The sequence below is a fragment of the Aythya marila genome, assembly GCF_965140915.1.
Source record: "Aythya marila genome assembly, chromosome: 7".
NCBI lineage: Eukaryota > Metazoa > Chordata > Aves > Anseriformes > Anatidae > Aythya > Aythya marila.
Genome location: NC_139048.1, coordinates 18,017,959 through 18,043,139, shown reverse-complemented (window position 1 = coordinate 18,043,139; position 25,181 = coordinate 18,017,959). Strand labels below are relative to the sequence as shown.

Genomic DNA, 25,181 nt, shown 5'->3' with positions numbered 1-25,181 from the left:
TGTCTGCATGCATGTGAGCCACACGCTCCCAGCCTGATGCCCTGCTCTGTACGTCTCTCTCCGGCAGTCCCTGCCACATAGCAGATATCCCTCTGAGGCTTTTAAAGGGAGACAAAAATGGAGTGGAATGTTGTACCGTTTGCTGCTGTGCCCTGCGAGGGTTTTCAGAACAGTGTCCAGATTGCTCATTGCAATCAACTAGCCTTTATTCATTGAGGTTAAGGGAAACCAGACATTTGAGATACTCATGTCACGAGCATCTTGTGGCTTTTCTGCCTTCTCTTCCAAGGCAGATAGATTGCTGAGGGCCAGATGGCACTCCAAGACACACTGCTGTGAATCGAGAGCATTTCACCAATCCCAAAACACAAAATGAGCAGAATCAGGCCCTCCCACCCAAGACACAGTATTGCTGGAGATGCAGCTGGGGACTTCCATTTGTTTGCAATTAGGTGCTGGCACTGGGAAAGCCCTGAAGTCCCCGTGGTCTCTGGGCAGCAGATAAAACTTTTGTTTTTGCACAGACAAAAGGCAGAGCAGGCCAAACCAGCATACAGTGTGTGAGCACTGGGAAGCCTGATGAAAGGCGATAAAGAATGTCCAAAGTCAGCAACAAATAATATGGCAGCAGGAAAGAGAAATCTTAAAGCAGTTAAAAGTGAGGAAGGAGGGAGGGGAAGGGGAAGAGAGGAGGAGCCAGGATGGCTGGGTGCCCAAAGCAGCGATACTCAGGGTGAGCGCTGCTGAGACTCACAGGAGAGCAGGCCACACGGGAGCTGTGCAGAGCGAGCTGCATGACACAGACCTGCTCATCTCCTGCTGCAAGTACCCTTCTCCAGGCTCTTATCTCTTGTAACTGAATGACTGGGAAGCCCCGCTTCTCCGTGTCACTTCTCTGCTATCTTTTTGCATTATTCCACCTCTCCAAGGGACTGAAATACTTCCTGTTAGCCAAGTCATGCAGATGGTGAAAAAGGAGAATGTGAAATGAGATGTTCTGTATTTCTTTGCTTGCTTGACATGCCATCCCACAGCTGGTGCAATGCTTCTCCAGCACCCAACGAGGAGATTAGAGATTTGCATTCCTTGCAACAGGTAAGCTCGATTAATAGCCCAGAAGAGCAGATCTTTGACCATGAGACTTGTCAGGTAGGGACTTTCTTTATCATTCTGTGTTTGTGCAACTCCTGCACAATGCGGCCTTATCACAGCTACAAGAAAAATGGACAAAGACAAAATCAGACTGGGAGATGAAATACAAGAAGAGGAGAGTGCAGACTGGTACAGTAGGTAGGGGTAGATTGCTTTGCAGGCAATCAAGAGAAACACTGGAACAGCTGGGCTAAGGAAAGGACTGAAAGTTACTATGAGGACCTTAATTTTGAGTGTGGACACTGAGCATAATGGCAGTCATCCATCTGCTGTTGTGGCTGTAGATTCTGGCATGCAGCATTTGATTCCTATTAGCATTCATAGTATTTATATTTTGAAAGAAAAAAAAATCCTTTCTTTTTCTTCCTTCTCTTCCAAATAGTTTACATAGAACTATTTTACTAGTGCTCTGCCCTGTGGGAAGGCTCTAATTTGGAAAACATGGGCCCGCCTATACAATGGGGCTTGGCATTTGCTCACGTAAGTAGTCCTCCCTTTGCATAGGAATTGTACTATATAATCTGAAGTCTTTTATGTGCCTCTGTGGTGCTCAGAAGTAGGCAGATAGCGTGTGCCGAATATTAAACTTCTGTTGCTTTTATGTGTAGCTGTGGCACTGCGTGTTGAAGGAGTTGGCAATCTGGCAACTCGAGTTTTGTTACACACTCTGAACAACATCCAGAGCGTCCTTTCTTCAGCTTCTCTGTTTTTACAGGCAATGTACAAACATGTTTCACCACAGCCAAAATCTTCTTCCAGGCACTGCAATAAATCATGCAGCACGTTCGGCAGCTGGAAGTGATTGTGGATCTTTGGGTGGAAGACTCACACAAGCTTTTGAGGTTTCAGTCAGCTACAGCAGCATTTTAAACCTCTGCCCTGTTCTTAGGTTATGTTTTCTGCCTTTTGACAGCCTGTGCTAGACATTGCCCTCAGTTCAAATTGGAGGTGGGCCAATGTGGTCCCATCTGGGCTTGACAAAAGCCTGAAGCACCCTCTGGGCTCTGCCAGCTCACAAGGCCAGCAGGCCAGGGTCATGCTGCCTGGGTGCTGGCAGTCAGAAGGAAATCATAAGAGGTCACTGCTTCTCATAGGCAGCTTCTGTGAGGAACAGCTATGGAGAGTGAAGCTGGAAGGAATGTGAGCTGAGGGCATGCTGATGTGCCAAAGGGTGGTACTGTGGCAGGCAGTGAAAGACTTCAAACTTCACTGGTGGGAATGGACCCAAGAACATAAGCCAAGCAATTCAGCAGCAATATTCAGGCAGCTCCTCTCTGAAAGGACTCTGATCCTGCTCCAATACAGCAGATACAAAGAAGAAATGGAAATGTCCCACCACCTCTGGAAACAGAGCCCTGGCCCTGTTCCAGAGAGCACCGACAAGGGTGAGGACATGGTGGTACTGCTGGGTGGCAGAGTGACAGATGACCCTGAGTCACCAAGACTTGCCACACGAGCTGTGGCTGCCAGGCTTGGGAGGCAAGAAGAGATCTTCAAAGAGCTAGAGGACAGAATGAAGGACAAATAAGGGTCTAGGGCTAAAGGAGACAGAGGAAGATGCTCCTACAAGACCACCAGTGTGAGCACTCCTGCCAGAGAGCACCTACGTGAGCAGGACCTGTGGATCAGGGACAGGGCCGTGGCCTTATCTCTGTGCCATGCCTGTGCCCCTTCAGCTGGAGGGCAACCATCCTGACAAAAAGCACAGGCTTTTTACCCCAGAGCTGTCTCCTGTGTAACAGCAGGAGCCATCCTCAGCCTCAGTCCAAGCAGAGCTGGGACGGCTGACGTACTGGTGTTATTAATCACAGGCAGGCTGAGGAATGCTCCCTCAGAGCAGGGGCTTTCTGTAGATGGGTTTCTAAGGCCAGAAGGATTGTTAGCTCATCGGGTCTGACCCCATCCATAACAGAGGCAAGAGAACTTCACCCAGCGTCCCCTGAGAGCCCATCAAGCTGTACGTGGCTAACACCAGAGTGGCATTCAACACTGCTCTAGAGACAGAGAAAAAACCGGGGTTTCCCCCGCCCCCCTTGAGGAACTTGTTCCAAAAGCTAATCAGTTCCACGCTTAGAAATCTGTTTTCAGTTTAATGTCTCTAGCTTCAGCTTCAAGATCTTGCTTTTTTTTTTTTTTTTTAATTTTTTATTTTGCCTTTGCTAATCTCAAAACTACTTATTTGTTTTGTCTGAGAGGCTCTGGATGAACCGAAAGCAAGTAGTTTCATAAAACAGGAAGATGTTCACTGGAAGGCAGGACTGACCCTCATCATGTAGCATCACAGCAGCTCCTAGGTGACATCCTCAGCACTTCGTCTTTCCAAGAGGATGAAGTTCTGCTTCTGTGCTTTTAGCAGTTTTCCTTCCTGGCTCTTCGTTTGTGGCACCCCTTGATGCAGGACAGGGCTGGGGAAACACAGGGGGCATTTCAGGCTCCTATTCAGCCTGGTGGTTGTTGAATCTCGCAGTGCTACCCTACCTCTCCACAGGCTGCTTCCTTACTCTCTCCTAACTCTCCTCTGTCTCTCTCTTTGCCTACCTCAGTCTTGACTTCTTCCCTTGACTCCATCCCCGCCATCTCTTGCAGTGTCCTCCACACCTCTCTTCACAAGTCCTCATCTTTCTCCCTTTTCTGAGGCGGGCCCCATGCCCTTCTCTGTCCCCTGTCTCCGGTCTCCCATATCCTCCTTTTTTCTAGTGACAGAGGATTTCACCCTATGCTTCTCACCACCACGGACACATCCCTATCTTCCCATTCAAGCTTGCTGTCAGCCATGCAAAGGTCTCTTCTCCAGCTCACTTCTTTTCACATCACCCATCAAAAAGATTTTACCTTTTTCTCTTGCTCTGTACATTTAACCCACAACTTCAAGAAAGGGAGTCCTGTTTTCCCTTGACATAAGCGCTCTTTATTTCTGTTGCTCAAAAAGGGGAAATGGGGAACGAGCACTTTTATGAAAGACATGTAGACAAGCAACAGGAGTTTTCTTACTCAAATCAGGCTCCTTGTTTAAAATGTGAAGACAGCAACTCTGTCACTCCTCCCAAGAAACTTTAAATCATATTCTGCAAGCACCTTCCCTATGTGTCTTGTCCTTGCTGTACTAGACTGTAAAGCAGGCTCTCTCACCTTAGTCAGGCTCCTAAAGAGCACAGGGATCTATCAGGATGGTTCTGCCTGCAGGACCAGGCCTTCACATGGGTGATGAGCCTGGATAAACAGGAGGGACATTTCCCATGCTGTCTTCTGACCTGCTCGGGCCTAATTTATCTTGCTCCTAATCAGTGTCAAGATGGGTGAAGCCATGAGTGCAGCTGATTTCCTTCAGCTTGTTAATATTGGAAAGCTGCCTCTGAAGAGGGCCAGATGTGCTAATAAAGGTGGGTTCACCACTAATTCCAGGCAGCCCCTTGAATGTGCAGTTCATGGATACATTGCCATGATGTTTTGCCAAGGAATTAAGAAACAAAACCTTCACATTCTAGAGAAAATAATTGATGAATGACACAGCACAATGCTCCACTGAACATGCAGCCTTTCCTTAATATTAATGTGTAATTTTGTAGCTAATTACTCCCAGTGCATTTCCTGGTGGCCTGGGAATCTTTCACGGAACATCTGCACACACAATTACCTGCTCAGCTTTTCATAATCTCTTACTAAATCATTGCTGGATTTGCAAGGGGACCATCAGGCATCTGAGCTTCCTTTTCCCTTTTTTGCATGTCTTTTGCCTTGTGTCAATTTGTCCAATATTTATTGAATAAGGTCAGTAAGACTCAAGTGCTGTTTCACTGTCGTGAGATACTTAATTATCTCCAGCCTTTGCTCTACCCAGTGCTGTACATGGGGATGGGATTTACCTGTGCTGTTGTGATGAGCTGAGGACTGGCATGTTCAAGCAGGGCAGCTGCAGAGGGAGCATGCTATTTGCCCCATAGCCTGCTGCCTGCCTGCCTTGACCCTGCTGTGTCCTGGAAAAAGCAGCCCCCAGAAGGGCATTGTTCACAACACCTGCTCTTTTGGTATTCCTCAGGGTCTTCAGAGAAACCGTCCCTTCCCCAGCATGGAGCTGGCTGATGATGACCTCTTTTCGCTGGGGAGACTGGGATGCTGGAGCAAAAATGATGAGCCATTTCCCACTGTACCCACTGTAGTCAGCTTAATGTGGGAGAAAAGTTGTTAAAAAAAAGGAAAAAAAAGCATAGGCATCTGTCTAGGAAGGAAGTGTTTAAGCTTTTCCTTCTGAAGATAGCACTGGTACCGCCAGTCTGGTAGGCTGCTGCTCCCTGCAATCCGCTGGGCGCTTTGCCTTAGGCCTTAGGTTTCCTGAAGGGTCAGAGCCCAAAAGGCTGCTTGGAAATGTCCTTGAAAGTGGATGCTTGTGCTACATCCAAATGGATTTCTGATGGGAAGTGTTTAGCTGTTCATGTGTGATGACAAACCATGAAAAGCAAGTAATCGTCTCATTTAGATAGCCTTTTTTATTAAGAAAATGTTAAGTGCATACACATTTACTGGAGAAATTACAACAATATAAAAGTGTTTATTTTCAAAATATTCTATGAAAGGAGTAATTTCAGAAGCATAATAAAACTCCTTCATAAAAGCTGCCTTACAGGAACACAAATACAAAAACCTTTTCACATTATTTGGGAAGTTTTTTTTTTTTTTACTTAATAAAAATATAAAGTACAGTATTCACCACATTCTGACAACACTGAGCTCTTAAGGAGTGGAAGATGGGAGGTTCATGCAGCCCTTTCCTCATGATAAATATTTTTCTCTGGCCACCAGTTTCATGTTTGCAGGCAAGACTTGTGTCAGTGGGAAGTTGGTTAAAAAAATAAAATAGATTTTTAGATAATAAGTTCTCAGACACCCCTTATTACTGTAAATCATATCACTCAAAACAAATTGCCAGAGAAAAGAAGGACCCTCTGTTTCTGACAAAGGGAAAATATCAACAAAAACTTCTGTAGGAACTGCATTTTCAACAAAATATGTACACTTTACTTGGAATATAGCCTTCATTGTAAAAGACCAATGAACATTTGCTCAAACACCACATTAGTTAAAAACACATCAAGAAGTGATCCTTCATCCTTCCTCAGGCAGAATTCAGATAAAATATTCATACATACAAGTATAAAGCTAGTATAAATAATTAAAAAAATGGCACAGCAATAAATACCAACTATTCTTCTTTAAACAAACAAACGGACAAAAAAAAAAAAAAAAAAAAAACCTTAGGATTTGACAGCTGCACTTTGAAATATACCACACGTGACATGACAGTTTCACATTTATGGAAGCTGCTTTTTCAGCACCAGTTCAGTGTTATCTCTTTTCCCTCCTTCCCTTCACGTGTGGTCCCTACATCACTCCCATCTCCACATGCTTCCTTTCCCTGATTCGGTCTTTGGTCAACAGTTAGAGGCAGAAAGGAAAACCTAGTGCTCTCCCTGAGGGGGGCTCTGTTAGTGCAGCTTCTCAGCCTGCTGGGACTGCGGTGTGCACAGGAGGAATAATAGGGCACAGGGCAGTGAGGAAGTGTGATGCAGCTGTGTGATCAATGTCCCTTGTGTGCAGGGCACAGCTGCTCTTCCTGATACAATGGTTCTCTTGCAAGTAATGCCAAGCAAAAAGCAAAGCTTCCCTCTCAGGGTTGGAGTTTGGACTAAAGAAAGAAAAAGTTTTGATGAGGTTCTCATGTAAGTCTTCAGTTACTCCTGGCCAGGTCTGTACCACCCCTGCGTTCGCTCTGTGCCTGAACTCACCCCTGTGGAGCTGTGCTCCAGCTGAACAAGGGACACAGTGCTGGCCCCAGGAACAGCCCCATGCCCTGAGTGGTCTTAGCTACATGAGCAATGAATTGTCATTGGCCCCGCTCACAGAGTCTCAATAAATGCCTGAGGACAGACAGCCCACAGGCACCCAGAAGGATGTCACCTGGCTGTAAATGTTCCGTAGCATCGCAGGGGGTCCCTTCCTCCCCACTCAAGAGCAAATGTCCTGCCTTTAGCACAGTCTGCCCCTGAAATGACCACAGGTTTGCCCCTAGAAGAGGAGTTTGTTTGCCCAGGCTGCAATGTGAGTTTGGCCTGTACCCAGGGGCCCTTCCCTGCTGGCATTGACCTCATTCCCTGTTAACTGGGACTGCAGCAGGGCACTGGCAAGGCTGTAGAGCCACAGCCTGTCACTGGGCAGCCAGTGTGCCCCTTAGAAGCAAAGGATGTGAGCTTGTGAAGGATGCACCTTCCTAGGTGAGAAGGACACACTTCATGTCTGTGTCAGCATCAAGATTCGCCCACTTTCCCCAAAGTCAGTCCTGTTCTCTTGGCAAACCACTAGCTGTTGCAGATACATGTGCAGGGACAGCAGTGGACCCTAGGATATACAGCACAGCCCAGGGAAGATACAAGAAACTCTGGTTTTCTCACAGAACTTCTTCCTGCCTTTATCTTGACAACTGAGGTGCTGACCCTACTCACATAGAAATCAGCAGCTCACCAAGTGCAGTGGTGCCAGACCTTCCAAACTGGAGACAAAAACATTTAAAGCACCAGTGTGGTGATGGTAACAATAGAAGGAATGTCAAAGTCGCACACACACATTTTAGGCACAGCAGTTGATTTCTACTTCAAAGTAAATGCGGTGGTGTGGTCCCAGCTGAAGCACTCTCTCTAATAGCACCCTTTTGCAGAGAGGAAAGTACTTACAAGATTTTTACCTGAATCCACATGGAAATAAGGTAGTCCCCGGGTAGCCAAAGTGCCTCTTTGGCATTAAAGATGCCTGCCACAGAAAGGAGTGTCTAATGAAACACCCCTTTCAGTGTTCCTGACACAGGCTGTAGGTAAGAGGGAAGATCCTGTTTGAAGCAACCCTCCAAAAAAACATACAAGTTACAACATTTTTTGTTTACAATACAGACACAGATACATACAAACACAAGTATTGTGCTGCACAGATGTGCTTCCCCCCAGATCTCTGTGTGCAACACAATGTGGTTATCATGGTACTTTAGGTGTCTTTTGCCATATACTATATAGCAAAGGTACTTCCTCACACAGGTGGGAATCAGGAGAAATAAATTTCTGGCTGAGAGAGGGAACTGGTGCAAGAAGTGGTATTTGTTCCCAGGTGTACTTTGCAAAGAAAATCCCAGAGGCTGTGCCATTCACCAGCAAGCAGAAGCATGACCACCAGTGAACAGTGATTGTTAGCCTTCATCTCCACACCCAAGAAGCACCCAAACTGGGCAGACACTCAGTATTTTCTCTCTTGCCCCAGTTATCTCTTTCCTCCAAAGACATGGCAGACAACCTCTCTGAGATCTACACAGAGCAATCAAAAATGTTACTGCCTTCAGGCAGGTGTGACTGACTGTTCAGTATCTGAGGCTGTTGGTGAAGGGTCACACGAAAGCTCCTCCATCTACTTCAGCACAAAGCCAGCCGATCTGAAATCACCTTCTGTGGACAGGTGGGAACAGACACCTGGTGCATGGCAGCATCTTTGACTCCTCCAGCAGTTTGCAACATGATCCAGCTGTTAGATCTTTAATAACCCATTCCTTTTTTTTGTGCTAAAATTTGTCATCGGAAACACAGGAACATAGGAAATGCCAAGTGACATCAGATCAGTGTTGTGGCTCCTAACACGCTCAGCTACTACAAACCGAGTACTAGCACTGTGCAGTACCAGATGTGCTTTGCCCCGGCTGCTCATAATTGCCACCAAGGTCTATGGTCTTCAGAGAATGGCTTAGCCCTGCAGCCTTGAATTCAATCCTCCAGCCAAAATACCTATAATCACCACCCCTAATAATGCTGCCCACTTGCATTGCTATCTGATGCTTTTTAGCCTTCCTATGTTCTTGGCCTCAATGACTTCTGGGGGAAAGGAACTCTTCCACTACTTACACAACAACATTGCACTGTACAGTTCATGTCCTTCTAGGTTTAAATCTCCAGGAGACTTGCATGAACCAAAGAAAGTTAAATAAAGCAGGACCTCTACATAGCAAAGGAAATAAAATATTATATAATAACATAGGGTTAGTTTAAATTCATATTTGCCCTCAGTGCTAGGTAATCAACCAACTGTATAAAAACATATTTTTCTCGAAATCAAATACATCTTACTATATAAAAATAGCACTGTGAAAGCAAGCCAATTTGTGAAAAAAAAAAATAATAAAATAAAAACACCTTTGGAAATGCATGAAGCGTTGCTTTTGTGCTGCATGATAACAGTGAAATGTATTCATTCCCTAATACTGGTTATCTGTTCTCTGGGTCCTACAGTAAGAACTCCTGTAGACGGCTTACAATGCTTGCCTCTTACATCTTGAACCTCCTGTTGATGAAGAACAGAGTGAAACACTATTAAGGTCTATTTCAGTTGCAAAAGCTTTGATATCAGGCCTAGTCAAACAGCAAATTTGCATCTGGACTAACCCAAAGGCATTTCTTTTGCAGTCCCTCCAACCAGTATGCACCAAACAGTTTGGGAAAAGTTCTCCACAAGGAGCTGCTGGGGCCCAGAAGGGCAAACCCAGCCACGGGAGTTATTTTGGGCAGGTTGTGCTCGTCACAGTTAGTAAGGTGTTCAGAGCTAATATAAGAGGAAGGCTGGCTAGGAAGCTTATCCTGGACTTGAAAGCCAGAGCAGAGAATTATCGGTGGGCAAAGACACTTAGAAAAAAAAAAAGAAAAAAAAAAAAAAAAGGCAGGAAAAGGACGGATTAATCATCTGTGAGAGGTCCCTGTAACGGAGCGAGTGGCACTGGGAGTGCCTCCTCTCCTTCCCCACCCCACAGCTCTTCTGGAGAACCTGGACTGCATCTCTTGTGCTCCACAGGGGTCTGCAAGGGTGCCAGGTGTCTGTGTGGGTGGAGGAACACAGAGAACAGCCCACACTCTGCTCTTGTTCAGCTCCCGTGATGGGGAGGATGGAGAGCGGAGGCCTCAGACCAGTGTGAGCATGGTACCCAGGAAGAGTGGTGGGTTAGGGATCACAGCACAGTGCAAGCATTTTGTGGGTGTGGATGTGGACTGGGTTCACTCAGAACAAGGAGCCAGGCTGTGCTGGTGGCCTCCAGCTTTTGTCTGAAGTGACCCCTATTCCTGCTCCAACTGATGGATCTTTTACCATCCAGACAAGGTTACTAAAGCTGAGCTACGAGTGTCAGAGGGTAAACACCAGGTATTCAAAAACCCTGATGTCTTGATGTCTTGCCTCGCCTACAGGAGCTACACAAAGATCCCTTTCAATGCCTGCTGGGCAAGTAAGACTGTGTGAACACAGCCAGCAATGGTTGTGGCTACTCTTGGTGAAGGTAGCCTCAGAAAATTCATCTAGGCATAAAGAGGGTGACTAAACCATAAGAAAGATTTTCCTTTTGAAAATATTCTTTCCAGTATCCCACACTGGTAGCCCTAACTCTTTTGGTGCAGAAAGGCAGGACACACTATCCTGATGGGACAAAACAACTTGGGACACCCAGAGGGTTGGTGTAGGTAACACCAATCTCTGAGATTGGTGTTAACTCACCACTGATGCAATGTTTCATGCTGTCACTGCCCAATGCTGCATTTGTCATTGAAAAACACCAGTGCCAAATTCACAGCTGTTATTTATAGTTTAACTCTGTCACTTTAGTAGTGGAGGAATAAGAACAGCTTAAAAGACAGAGGGCATCCCAACCTTTACTATACTTTTGACTTTGGCTTTGCTTCAGGGCTCTTTTGGCCTCTTTGGGTATCAGTTCTCCCATCTGTAAAATGGGATGGCCAGGCTTTAGGCAGCATCTCTACAAAGGAGACTGCAAGAATGAGGCAGCTCTTGCCCAGAGACTGCTGACATTAGAAACCATGGGGATATTGCACAGATCCCTCTGGGAAGTTCAATATGGGTAAAATGCATTATCCCAAATGTTTTTGCCCAGTCCCCTCCTTGCCCTGGTCTCCCTGTGGAGGAAATCAGGCATACAGATTGGACAGGAATCAATGTCCTACTCTACGTATGATTGCAACCTAGTGAGAAACAGCCAAATATTTTGTTGCATTCCTCGTGTTCAGAAAACTGAAATATGCAGTGCCATTAAAGCATGGCCACTTTGAAATGAAATAACTTAGCCAAACTCCCCCTTGGTGTGACAAAACTGACATCAACACAGCCACACTACAGCTTTACACCAGGGTTCAAAAATTCTGTCCCATTCACCCCCACCGCCACTGTGGCTGAACTTTTCCCCTGCTCTAAGAGCTTTATCTATATAATACCCCTTTGCAGGGAAGGTAGAGTTGTTATCTTCAACAAACATGGGGGAAAATGGAGGCCTGGACAGGCTAATGTATTCGCCCAGTATCATATAGGATGGTCTGTGGAAGAGCAGGGATGTGAACCTGGGGTATCCCAGCTCAGAAACTAATGCCTCCTACCATTCTTTCTCCCTGGAGACTTTAGTGGTGTTGCACGGGAAGGGCAGAGTGGGCCCCGTTTCTTCTGTTGCTTTTTTTTATGAGTGCGATGACGTGGTCTAAATTAAAAGAAAAATACAAAGAGACTGCCGTAAATTATCCATATACAAAGGCCTTATTCACATTTATTCTATGTCCCCTTCGCATCTTGCTGGCAGGGTGAAAATGAAGATAACATCCCCCTCCACATGCCCTCTGCCTCAGAGGAACACAAGGCAAATGGACGTGCCCTGGTGACAGGCCATTTGCAAGTCCTGGGGCCAGAAGTTTTTCCCCAAAACACTGACACCTCCCCAGATGCCTGCCAGAACTTGTTAGCCAGGAGCCTCTCTATCAACATGGCACCCAATGAGGTACAACGAGATTGGAGGGGGCTGGATTTCTGGCTTCCCACCCACCATTTCCACCAATATCCACAAGAGCCGGTTGTTTTTCTATGGGATTTATGGGCAGTCAGCGCCTTAAAATGAGGCTGTGGAAACATTAGCCTACACTGTACCCCACTGTGCAGGGCAGCCACCCAGCACATGCTTGGTGGAAGTACCAGGAGGCTGTTGTTTTGGTGTCTTGCACTCCGGCCCTTATTTAGTAATGAGATTAGAAACGAGGAAGAGCTGCCACACTTGGGTTTACAAGTGCTACGGAGGAAGGCAGCAACAGGGCTTAGCTTTCCTCATAACCAGCCCCTGGAAGTCAGGAGTTTCCTTTCCTTTCTCCCAAAGGGCTTGGAGGAAAAGCTTTTCCTATTTGGCTTTGTTATTTTCTCCAGATCCATCAACTCTCTTGTCTGTGCCAGAAGTAACAACTGAGCTTAATGGACTCCAACATCTTGGGCTGAGGGGAAGTTTTAAGCTGGGACTATGTCAACGTGACAATGGACAAGCCAGGATCATTCTCTGATCTCTGCTTATTTTGGGCTCTGTGAACTCCACAAGGGCCTGATTTTGCAAATCCTTGCATGAAGGGAAAAGGGAAAGACAGTCAAGGTGGGACTGTAAATGAGGACTGGGATTGCCTCGAAGTGGTAAAGGATTTGCTAGCTGATTCAAGAAAGGACTGATTTGCCCCTTGTCTATAAAATGGATGAGTGTTGGATGATGTTGGCCACAGCAGTTGCACAATGATTTTTAAAGCCAGTTAAGGAGTTTGGACTCCTGACAGCTTGAATGTATTTTACTGATGTCTCATAAGTACATATATTACATGGAGATGTGATGAATATCAAGCAATAATAAAGGCTAAGCAGGATTAATGAGCAAAATAATTCCCTATTAAAAACCATATCTACTTTCATAATCACCTATATTAGACTACTATGCTCTATGACCTTTTGATTGCCTTTAGCTGCAAATTATAACACAGAATATACTCTCAAGTGGAAGCACTGGTATTGATTAAGATGTCTTGACAGTTTGGATTTTACTTAAGCAATTACAAGAGCCCTTTCTACAAAACGTATTGATTTTATTCCAGAAAAATAAATTCCCATGTACAATTGGGTTTTCATAACATGAAACAATTAGCCATTTTATTGCTAGTGCATATAGGGTAATGTCACATTTCATACAATTTCAGTACAAGTGAAAAAATATAATATATGGCTGATTGAAACTGATAGCTACATTAACATTTATAGATCTATATAGATTTATTTTACAAGCTGTTAGTAGTTTAGAAGGATATCGGTGTTTTAAACTACCAACATTCATATGGCTCCAATTCAAATATATGAATTGCTTGATGCGCTATAAATATATTCCAAATACATTTTGTTGAAGAAGTCAAAGCTGTGCACTAAAATATATCAAAAACATGCCTCGTGAAAATGCTACAGACAGAGCCCTGACTGTCTATGGAGCATGAAAATGCCACTGATGCTAGCATTAATAGTTGGAAAATGAAAATAATGCCATGATTACTGGGATTAGGTGATGGAGATGTATGCTGTGATCTTATTTAATAGAATTGGGACCAAATTCTTTTCTGTTAATCAATGTAAATCAGGATGAAATCCACAGAAATAGCAGAGTTGCTTCTGGATGAAAGTTAGGTTAACCAAAAACCAGAAACTGGTTGGAGATCAGGTGTAGGCTCACTGGTTTCAGTAGAGCTGGCCCCAGATCTTCACCAGTGGAAGTGAGAGCAGAAGGTGCTCCAGCTGTGTTGTTCCCCATGGCTGGCAGGCAGGATGTGAGCTTATAATCACATTTAGCCAACCCTGCAAATTTCTTAACTGCCTCCTAAGTTTCAAGTCTTATGAACAGCACCAAAGGCTTCATTGGGGCTGACAGCAAACAGAAACTTAGGCAGGGACTTGAGGATTTTCCAAGGATGGGGAAAAAAGTAGCCCAAGCCCCTGGAATAGTCAGCATGGGCCACATCCTGCTCTTAGATTCAGCTGTGCCCATATCCAAAGCCATCCTGCCAGTATTAACATGGATTACCTCTGCAGAGAATTTGCCCGAAGGATGAGAGGGCCAAATGCTGGCAGCAAAGAAGGCACTGAGCATCAGATGAGATGGGGAGAGCTGGCAGGGCTGGAATCACAGTCAGTTGGTAGCTGGCTTTCCTCCCTCCTCCTCCTCACTCTTGATCCCAAAAGGGCCAGATAGAAGAATGTCTCTGCCTTTGGTACCATTTTTCCCCTTGGTTATTGTAAAACCACAGGGTAAGAAAGACTTTTTCTTCCTTTACTCCTCTCTTAGAGGATGTGTGTGCATAGCAGACAGTGGAGGGCATTCAGCTACCTGTACGGCCTCACACCTGCCCTGGGGCCATACCCTTCCCCACCTTTCTCCAAGAACTCACTGCGTTTGCAAATGACTTGATTCCAACCCTGCCTTTACCCTACAGAGGCAGCGGGGACAAGGTTCAGCACGGTTACAGCAGGTTACTGAGGGGTGGCAATGTGGTGGCAATGGTGGGAGGGACTCTGAGTGCACAGGTGGGCTTGCTGGCCAAACTGCCACTGCAGGACCAACTGCAGCCTGGGGCCCTGGGGCCCATTGCTTCTTCTCATCTTCTACTCCAGCAAAGCTGAAGCACTCCCCTGCAATTCAGCACAGAAATGCTCTATGTGCTGCTCTTGCTCACCATAAAATTTGACTGAGATAGGCTGGGTCCTCCTCAGGATAGCCATGACCAGCCACTCGCAAGGGGAATAAAGTTGGAGGAAAAGAGTATGAATTCGCCAAGCATGGCTGGCTTTGTGGGAGAGCCTTACTCATGGCAGCACATCTTGCCTTGGCCGAGATTATTAGCACTCCACAATGGCCAGCAGAGAAACAATTTTTATTGCCAAGCTTCACTCAGCTTCATCCGCCTGTGCAAGCAGACCCCCAGTGTAACATGGAGAAGGGGCTCCAAAGAAATTGGAACAATACAGATTTTGAAGTAATTGTAGTTTTGCTTGGGGAAGAGGAGGTGTAAAGGAAGCATTTTCCTTGGGAGAACGGCTCTTTTTAAAAAAGGATGAGTTGGGGACCTCAGCACAGAATCTTTAGGATGGATTTTGCCTCAAATCCCGGCAAAACTCTTAGTTTAACATTTAGGATATACTAGAAGCTGTTGTTTTAATACAGACTAGGTCAACTCCAAACCCATCTTCAAAACAATATCTGATTCCACGAGTACTTTGTCCGCATGGTTAAAGCCAGCCCTTAATGTTCTACCCTTGAATAACTCAGGATGTGTTAGCTGTTAAGTCCATTTGTCTCTTGCCTTACTTGTTTAAAGCTTTCTCCAGATATTCCTGGATCCACTTTAGCTTGGGATCAATGCACACTTGCTTGCTGTTGCTCTTGAGCCTTGCACTGCCAAAGGAGAAAAGTCAGGGTGAGTCTCGTGTGTGGCACCCCTCAGCCCACACCCCCCCACACACACCTTATTCTGCACACAGGTTTGCAACCCTATTACACACAGTAGAGCTGTGTCCAACTTCCCTGGGTGTCAGTGCTGCTCTCAGATGACTCCTGAAGAGGCTGGGAGACCCCTGCCACCCTCAAGGAACCTACTCTAAATACAGTTCAGAGCACTGGTAGGGTTTGTCATCCCCAGTGCTGATTCCTGTGCTGGGGTGCATGCTGAGGAGATGACATGCAGAACTTGAATCTAAGTTTTCTAATTCCTATCTAGGCTGCTACATGTTCAATGCTGGGAACAACTAAATTTCATTTGAAAAGATTAGTGTGGTAAATACAGGTCATTTCTGCAAGGAGTTAATTAAGAACATCTTTCAGATTCAACCACAAAGTAAATGTTTGCATGTTTTGAAGATGGACACCAAACCACTTCTCCTGAGTGTCCTGAAAGGGTCTGGTCACTCCTTCACTTTTTGTTTTACTCTAAGGCTACTCAAAGGCTACAAGGCTCTATACAAGGCTATCAGGCTACATGCAGGAAGATAACCGTGTTCCACCATAGTACCAGAGACAAATTTTCCCTTATATATTCAGTCAGCACTGGAAAAAAAAAAAAAAAAGCAGAAATTTCTTGAGGGGCTTCTCCTGCATGTCTGAGCTGCTCCTTCCCAGCCATACTTTAGCTAATTTGAATCTGCTAAGAAGTCGCAGAAAAGGGGACACCTGTCAGAAGAAAATTCCCTGTGATGACCTGGGATTTGGGCTACCTGCATTTTTCATACAGGAGCAGTATGAACAGCTTGCCACCCATACGAGGAGGTCTGACCCTCCAGGGCCTCTGAAGAGTGCGGTGACCCCTCGCTTTCCTCAGAAGGCCCTGCCTCTGCCCCAGCTGCTCAGAAGCCTCCCCTTAAACAGCCTTGCCATGTAAAAGTGCCAAGAACAGCAATTTCATGGAAATGCCCATAGGAGTAAGTTCAGTTCTTGCTTAAGCATTTTGTTGAATCGAGGCCAAAATGTTCCTGACTTCATAAAGCGAAGTCTGCAGAATATAAAAATGTGGAGTAAGAAGAGGTCAAAAAGGCTCCTTGGTCTGAAGTTATGCAACAACACAGTTGTAACATAAACACATTGAAGATCCAGTCCTGCAAGCCCCGTGCCAATAAAGTGATGAATGGGCCTAATTCATATTTCCCTTACAGTAGTGCCAAGCTGGAGAATTTCCAGTGAAGTGATACCAACAGTGAGAATGGATTTGCTGATGTTAGCAGTGCTGGGCAAGTACTAAGCTGGCCGTGTGGAGTACAGAACCAAAAGCACACGTAACCACCCTCCCGCCACAGGAGATGGAACTCCCCTCATCAAGGATTAAGACACTGATTTTTTAGACATTTATTTCAGAGTCTGGCAGCCCCTGCTGCTTGCATGGCTGTGGCATGTGTAAGGAGTGTTCGTCTGAATGGGCTTTGGTGTATTCTTTAGGATGCAATTAAGTGCATGCTAAAAATGCCTATTTCCATGTGTTGAAAAAGCAGGGAAATTGGGATGGGCTTCGTAGAAGCAGACATCCACAAAGGAGAGTTCTGGATCTGGGGAGATGACTCCCGGTGGAACTGGAGACAAAGGCCTGCTCTTACGCTTTTTGTTCAGGTACAATTTCCCTCAAATATAAAGGGAAATGTACTTGATTGAAAAAGCCTGAGCTCTTTCCGTAAAAATCTGTATGAATTCAGTGACATTCTCTACTCTTGCAAACAGCTTTTAAGTCACTCAGACTTTCACTGTGTAACATGTATCTAATGAATTCAGAGTGCGGTTGAGCTGAGAAACCATTTCAAGCATCAAAATGATAAATTAGTTTTGATTCCATTTCAACTCCTCTTTTAGCAAAACTCAGACTTTCAGGAGCATTTGGAGGGAAGTTTTTGGTTTAAGTACCTCACATCTGTAAGTAACAGAAAGATGGTGACCTGTAGGTTCATGTATTCTGTGTGCTACTGGATCCTGTTCCAAACAGACACACTTGGATCAGGAATGGGGCAAGAACACACACTGTGTTTCTGTATTTCATGCTCTTAACCATTCTCTAATGACTATGATCCCACATTAATTAAGAGAAGAACTATATACTGTATCCAATATTAAGTGCCTGCTGTTTTCTTGAATCTACTCGAGAAAATTCCAGATCTTCTACAAAGCCTTAGCATTGGGACCCTTATGACACCGACTGACAGTCCCAGAACACAAATCCATACACTATTTGCCTTTTGGATGCTTGCCTCCAAAATTGTTTATAGGTATAGATCAGACTTAGTCACAGCTGGTTTTGCCATTTTTCTGAATGGAAATTATTTCTCAGCTGGGTTTTACATTTTTTCTCACTGTCCTTCACCAAGTCCTAAGGCAGAACCACACATGAAAATGTAGATGATCTACACAAGAGTGGTTTAAAAAAAAATAAATCATATGAATAACAAATTGTTCATGAATTGATGCATGCCCTTAAATACATCTGTATATTCCTGAAAAATACCACATCAGTTTTCTTAATGCAGAAATGTTTTGGATGACAAAGAATGGATTTTTACAGCATTTAAGTTACAACTGGAACAGCTCAACGTGAATTCATACAGAGCCAGTGCTGGGAGCACTGCACAGAAACCCAGTGCAGTCACTGAGACCCCCCTTCCAAGGTCAGTAGAAGTTGATGGTAGTAATGCTCCCTTGCAATGAAAAGATGAATGCTGATTTTTGTCCCTCTGAAGGAGGGAGTCACCCATGAAAAAATGAACTCAAATTACCCCCTTAAAATCACACACAGAAAATAAAAATCAACAACCCCATTTTTCTGAAAACCAGTGTTTCTTTTTAGCAAAAACGGAGAGGTGATTTTCCATTGGGAATGCACCTTTTCTCTCCTGCTGTGATCTGTGACGTACTGGAGCCAGACACTGCCTGCTAAGTGTGACCAGACTCAGATCACTGTAAAAATTTTTCAGTTAAGGTGTGAAGCTGTATGTACAAGGCAAGGGACTTCCTGCCTGATGTTCCTACTCACATACCTGTGGGAGAAACATGAGATCACAGGGAGCTCAGAGATGGAACACCACTAGACACATCCAGAGCTGGGTTCTGGGGACAGGTTGGGGGGTTAAGCAGTGTACAGGGTAAAGAGGTGAGCTGGGAATCATGGCATGAGACACTGACCTAACTGCAGCAAGGGGAAGAGCTGACCAGCAAGCAGAGCAGGAACCAGCTCTGGTATTCTCCCTTTTGACCCCCTAGATTTGCACCCAGCTGGAAAGAGTGAGAGACTTACACAATCTGAAGTGAGCAGTTGGGGGTGGAGAGGATTTTGAGGTGCTTAATGTTGGCTCTGGCCACGTTGCTCTCGTAGAATCGACAGGGACATCGGTAAGTCAGGCTGACGGGTTTCTCTGTGGGACACAGGGAGAGAAAAGACATGTTACTGCCTCCTGCTCCGGGGCAGCAGCACAGACACACAGACCAGGCACGACAAAGTCCTCTCTTGCCTCCCAAATATGCAGGTGGAAAAGATAAAAAAAAAAGTAGAAAAGCTGTAGCTTTGGAAGAGCATTTGTCCACAGCTCACAGCTCAATTCTTTCACCCCACTACCCAGCCTTTTAATCCTGGTGCGTGGGATTTTGGAAGACAAAAGAAGAGGGAGAGAAAATGGAGATAAGAAAAGAAGAGATTAGAATAAGGAGCCCCTCCATTGTGCGGGGATGCTCCTGGTAATTAGACAAGATAAAGGCCAAAAGAGGGGGCACTTGTCCTCAGTGTTGTTCTTGCCAAATGATTTTGACCCGAGGCCAAATTAGAAGGTAGCCAGAAGAAAGCAATGAATTCCAAAGAGATCAGATCAAACCAGCTCAGCTCAGGTGCAGGCTTTCAGGAGGGACTTGCTACAGAAAAGCCCCGAGTCCTTCAGCCTTTCCCAGGGCCCGGTGGCTGACCTTTCCCCACCGCAGCCAACCCTTACTTTCGGAGATGCTCGCACAAGGAGATGCGAGCAGGAGACGTGAGATCACAGTGGTTTTGCAGGAGAGATTTGGGGTCTTTTGAACTTCCTCCAGCCCATGGCAAAGTAACAGCAACTCTAGGAGACAGCTATCTGGCGCTGAGTTCCCCGGGCACTCATCAGGGACCACCGGGCTGGAGGAGAGTCTCATCAGCAGCATCACGAGGCTCAGAATTAAGTTTATCCCCTGGGCTAAAAGTCAGCAATATATATACATGCAGAACTGAGGAAAGCTGCCTGGCTTTCAACACAGCATCTGATGATGCAGCCCTGCTAGATGATTTCTCCATGGAAGGACTTAATCACTGGCAACCAAGTGCACGTAAATGAAGTCCTTGCTCTGTGTGGAAGCTTCGAAGCCCCATGCGCAATACAACACAAACACAGCACCTTTGCCTGGGAGTCTAGAAGGAGCTGCCTAACATTTTCAGCCTCTGGGAAGAAGTGAATTCATAGAGAAGGTCCTAAGCCACGAGGCCTGGCTCATGGTGTTGATGGTCAGATCTGTATCTGACAGGGCTTTAGATCCCACACAGCAATCTGCCATCCTGTGTATGTAGCCACACGGGAGCACTAGCAGCATCCAAGCCCTGCTCCCTTAAAGTTAGATGAAGAGCTAAAGAGCAGGAAAAGGCCTGGAATCCCTAAGCTCTCTTCTAGGAAGGTGAGAAATGACACAGCTTTTCAAAGTGCAGCTGATCTGCACATATTGCATATTTACTAACACCTGTCCCTAGCACACATAACCACAGACAACCTGGTGACATTACCCTGTCCTCAGGAAGGAAAATCCTTTTTTTCTCCTGAGCACTTCTAATGAGAGAAGAGCCAGGGTTTGATCCCACTGACAGACAGGCAAACACAGAGAAATTCATCAGTGGGGTTCTTCCAGATTCACACCTGAATCAGGACTAGAAGTTAACAAAATTGGAGGACATTTTCCACCAGTTTCATGGCAATACATCAGTCCAAATAACGATATCATTTATGAGTGAATAAATGGGAGAAGGAGCTCCCATCTGTCATGTGAAGGGAGCAGGAGGGCTGCAGGGTGAGCCCCCAAACGTGCTATACGGACTAGTGCTAGTGAGGAAGGGAGGGAAAAGCGCACTAGGATTTCTCACTGCTTATCTGTGCCTGAGAGCTATGCGTAAGTGCACTTATATAGGAAAGGGAGGCTGAAACTGCATGCAGTCATATAGCAACTCTCAGCACAACTGAAGAGGAAGCACCTCTGCAGGCTCATACTGACAAAGTGAGTTTAAGCTTTACCCTAAACAGCATTCAGATCTGTGACTTGCGAATGCAATCCCATCTTCTCTGAGACCAGGAGAGCGACTTTCGATCCCATCCCACTCACTTGAAATCAGGAGAGAAAGCTTAACCATGACCAACATGTCTCTAAATCCCGAAGCTGTTTCCTGCCCAGGAAAAGGCATCCAGCACCACGAGGCAGAGGGGGTGCCCAGCACTGGGTGCTCTGTCACCCAATGCAAGGCGCAGTGACAGTTCCCATGCCAGCACAAGAATCCCTTTGGCATTTCTATGTTCCTTGCTCGCTGACCAGCAAGAGGCATGGATCAGCAGGGATGGCAGCACAAGCACCGGGGCAGTTCTCAGCACCATTCCCAGGGAACCGACATCCCCTGCCCCTGCCCGGCTCTCGGAGTGTGGCTGTGGCTCACCGAGCTCACAGCAAACCTCCTGCCAGGGAAACCCAGCGCACACAGTGCTCCCCGACATGGGAACCCCTACAGCAAGAAGCAGACGGGACACTGCTGGTCCTGCCCCATGGCTGACAAGCGCATATTTCTTTATCACATTTCAAAATTTGAAACAAATTGTTCCACATGTAGTAAAGCTGACTAAGCCAGTAACTCTATGGGCTTGTACTGCAGGAGTGGATGCTCCATGGGTTCCCCGATGTCTAATGAACACTGAGCACAAGGTGAGGCTACTCTCTCGTATGGTCTGTTAATTGTACTGTTACATGAAAACACCGGCTTAGCTTTCATGAAACTGATTGTGCATAAAGCTTTTGGGAACTTGATCTGTCTAGCACATTTGGTTGAAATGGGTGACAGAAGAGCTAGACGCTATTCAGACACCTCACTGTCAATCCTGCAGCCACACATCCTTAGATAAAAAGAAAAAGAAAGCAACTTTTTTGGCTCTTGACTAGCAGGACTTACGTTTTTAATAGTTTGACTGTTTTCTGACCCAGAGCTGAGTTTTGCTGGCTCTGAACACCCACCCCTGCTGACAAATTCTCTCTAACCCGATGTGCTCACTGAAATCTGCCCCGCAGGGTGGACGCTTATCAAGGCTGGCCGGTCAGAGCGAGGGAAGCTCTGACCAGGAAAGCAGGCTGGGCACGAGAAGACAAACCATTTGAAATGATGCAAACATCATTTTACTCCTGTTCATCCAAGACTACATTTGGTGGTATCAGGTGAGGACTGACAACTTTTTAAGTCCAGAACTGCTCCAGTTCCCTGGGGGATAAGATGGGGATAGGCAAAACCAGCTTTACCAGGACGGCCGAGAACTTGGAGCTCACCTGCCCTCCAGGACAAGACAGCCCTGCATCTGGATCAGGGCTGAGAGCACTACTTGATGTGCAAAGAAACAGGCAAAAAGCTGTTAGCACCACAAGCCTGTGGTGTCAGTCCCCTTACACCAGTTTTTCTCCGACAGCTCTAAGCCGTTCCTCGCCCGAGCAGCCGGGCCCCCAGCGCTCGCCCTGCCATGAAGACACCGCAGCGGAGCGCCCCGGCCACACGGCCTGCCCCCCCCTTCGGCACCGAGCTATTGGGATCATCGGGAGCAATTATCTCGCTCCGGCTAAACAAAGGGGCACTGGGAGGGGACCCTTCCCCGCCCCGGGGGGGGAGAACACCCAAGTTTCGGTCCCCGGAACGGGCCAACGCGACGGGACCGGCGGCTGCTGGGGACGCTCGGTGCCGAAGAGGGGACAAACGTGGCACACCTGTACCAAGGGAGGACCGGAGTTTCCGAGGCCGAGAGACCCTCGGAGGTTGCGGGAAGGGGACCCGCGGCTCAGAAGCCCCCGCCCGGTCCGGGGACCCAGCGGGGACAGGCGGCCGCGGTGGCAGTGCCCTGTGGCGCTCGTCGGTGTGCTGCCCGTATAGTCCCGGTGCAGTTCGGGGTCCCCTTTTTGCTCCTCGTTCTCAGAGCCCCCCAAAACCTCCCCGCGGGGCTGCGGGAGCGAGCAGGGGATGCCCTCCGAGCGCCCGCTGCTGCTCAGCCCTGCCCCGATCGAGGGAACGGGAACAGACGAGGCACGGGACCGGCCGCCTGGTTCTCATTTCTTGCAACTTTTTTTTTTTTCGCTCTCTTAGTGGAAATCAAGGCGCACATTTTGCAGCCCAAACGCCTCCCTGCGGAGCGAGCGCTGTCGGAGGCTCTCAGCTCCAGCACCCCCCGCATACCCTCGCCCTCCTGCTCTGCCTGGGGCTTTCCGGCGGGCAGGGGGGTCCCGGCGGCATCCCACTTACCCTCCGAGAGGGAGACGAGGGCCAGGGCGAAGGCGAGCAGGGCGAGGGCGCGGAGCTCCATGCTGGGCGCTATGCTGCTCGTCCCGGCGGCGGCCGCGCTCTGAGCGAGTCCCCTCCTCCCCTGCCTCTATAGAGGGGCCGGGGGAGGGGAGCAGGGGGAGTAGCCAGCCTATGATTTATTGCCCGTGGCATGTTATTACATCCTTCCTCTGTTAAAAAATGCTTGGAAAGGGACCAAAAAAAGAGCGAGGGCTTTCTCGCTCCGCCAGCACCGCGGTCTCCCCCCTCCCCGGGAAGCAAAGAGTCTTCCCCGCTCCCCCCCACCCCATCCCGGCCGATGGGGCTGGGATCTCGGGCACTGCAGCCAGCCCGGGCCGGGGCAGAAAACTGCTGCTCCAAAACCCCAGCCTCGGCCGGCTCCGGGCGTCCCGACCCCGCAGGTCCCGGCCCCGAGCCGCCAGGCTCCCCCCAGGGACGCATCCTGCCACGGCTCGGCCTCCGCAGCCGGAGGAGAAAAATCCCCCTTCGCTCCCGTGGGCGAGAATCTAGGCTTACACCGGCGCCCCGGACATCACATCCAGCGCCTCATATGAAGTATCCTCGAAGAAGTTTTTCTCGGGGATTTTTTTTTTTTTTTTTTTTTTTGGGCGGGGGGGGCAAAGAGAAGGAAGCTTTCAGTTTTGCTTCTGCATGCTTAGCTCTAAATACCACCTTTTCACCGTATTAGCTGGTCCCAGTTCTCCATCTGCTGCCCCATTTCGCCCCCTTTGTGTTGCAGATGCTGCTGGGCTCCCTGGCACCTCGGCTGAAAACCCCCAGAGCATCGAGAGCCCCGAGGTCCCAAGGGTGCGCTTCCCCTGAGCTATCGCAGCATTGTCAAGTGTAATTGACCTAAGCATGTCCTCGCTGCCTGCAGTCCGAGACCATGGGGCCCTGTTTGTTGGCATTCAATACTTCAAATAAACATCGAGGCTTTGGTTGAGCTGGGACCCCTCAGCTGCATTTAAAACAGGCGCCCTCAGAAAGGTTGGGATGGGGAGGGGACCACCGGGTAAAGCTAATCCTGGCCTAGAGGTGTTCAAAGGACAGGTCCACGAAGGCACCAAAGCCAGCAGCACAGCCAGATTTTACCCCTGGTAAAGCTCTCTCTGCCACAGCACAGCAGGCTGGAGGCATTGGCCCGAGGGAAACGCCTGCACTGACACCGGGCTGGTTTCCTCCACCGGGACACAAGCTGAAAGGCAATTCTCACACCCAGCTCCCCTAAACCTAGCTATTTGTATTTCCTTGGCTCTGTTTGCCAAGGAGCCCTGAATTTGCTCAGGCTGATCCTTGCTCTCCCCCTCTCCCTAGGCGAGATAGCACAGTAGCGTAGGAACCCGAAGCACTGAAGGGGCCAATAATTGCCACTGGTGCTCGCTGCGGGTGCTCTGACAGTTGTGACATTCTGCAGGGATGGGAGAAGTGCAGGCTTAATCCCAGCGCAAACACTGCTAGGAGCACTGCTGTCCCGCCAGCGCTCCGCCTGGCACACGGGGACGTCCACCATGCCATAAACGAGTGTCTGCTGCAGCTGCTACCGGCATGGCGAAAACACACAGCCCCAGGATCTCATCGAAGGGGCTGGATGGACACAGAGTGAGCTCAGAGTTACATCTGAGTAGTGGTCTCCCTCCCCCCTGCTCCCCCAAACACACACATGTGCTGCAGCCGAAGCAGAAAACTGCTGGGACCCTAGGAGGTGCCTGGTGCCCTTCAGAGCTGCAGCATGCAGATACAGGGGTCCCCTACACCTCCACACACGGTCAGCTTCAAACAGCTCCCCCAGAGGGGCTGCAGGGGCAAGCTGGGGTAGCTGACCCGCACCCAGCGCTGCCTGCATTGCTTTGCTGATGCAGTCCTGCTGCTAGGATGAAGAAAAAATCTTCATAAAAGAACTGAGCTCACCCGAACAACGAGAGATTTGTGCAAGCTGCGATACTTTTTCCACTGAGAACAAATCGTTACCTACAGCACAACGATTCTGTGTTTAAGATTTAAGCAGCAGGAAAGCAACAAACACAAAGCAAAACAAATCAAAAAGTGAAAAAAGAAACTCAATGAGGGTCTTGTCATTTG

At 47.5% G+C, this 25,181-nt stretch overlaps 1 protein-coding gene across 2 annotated transcripts; it reads right to left on the bottom strand.

Annotated features, from left to right (window-relative positions):
- Positions 1 to 5,624: 5,624 nt before the first annotated feature.
- Positions 5,625 to 23,209, bottom strand: CXCL12 (C-X-C motif chemokine ligand 12). 2 transcript variants are annotated; one of them, XM_082765102.1, is made up of 5 exons: positions 23,064 to 23,209; positions 18,822 to 18,939; positions 15,368 to 15,454; positions 11,604 to 11,701; positions 5,625 to 9,516 (listed from the first exon to the last, which is right to left on the bottom strand). In XM_082765102.1, the coding sequence occupies exons 1-5, from the start codon at positions 23,122 to 23,124 to the stop codon at positions 9,485 to 9,487; spliced, it is 396 nt and encodes a 131-aa protein (XP_082621228.1). In that variant the 5' UTR covers positions 23,125 to 23,209; the 3' UTR covers positions 5,625 to 9,484. The 2 variants fall into 2 exon arrangements, with proteins under 2 accessions (XP_082621228.1, XP_082621229.1); XM_082765103.1 differs by lacking the exon at positions 11,604 to 11,701.
- Positions 23,210 to 25,181: the final 1,972 nt, after the last annotated feature.

Excerpts from the sequence above, each read along its gene's own strand:
- CXCL12 (XM_082765102.1), bottom strand. The coding sequence starts at position 23,124 with ATGGAGCTCCGCGCCCTCGCCCTGCTCGCCTTCGCCCTGGCCCTCGTC. Across the intron at positions 15,455-18,821 it reads AACTGCTCACTTCAGATTGT|TGCAAGGCTCAAGAGCAACA; the intron begins GTAAGTCTCTCA and ends CTCCTTTGGCAG. Across the intron at positions 11,702-15,367 it reads CTGGAGAAAGCTTTAAACAA|ACCACGTCATCGCACTCATA; the intron begins GTAAGGCAAGAG and ends CTTTTAATTTAG.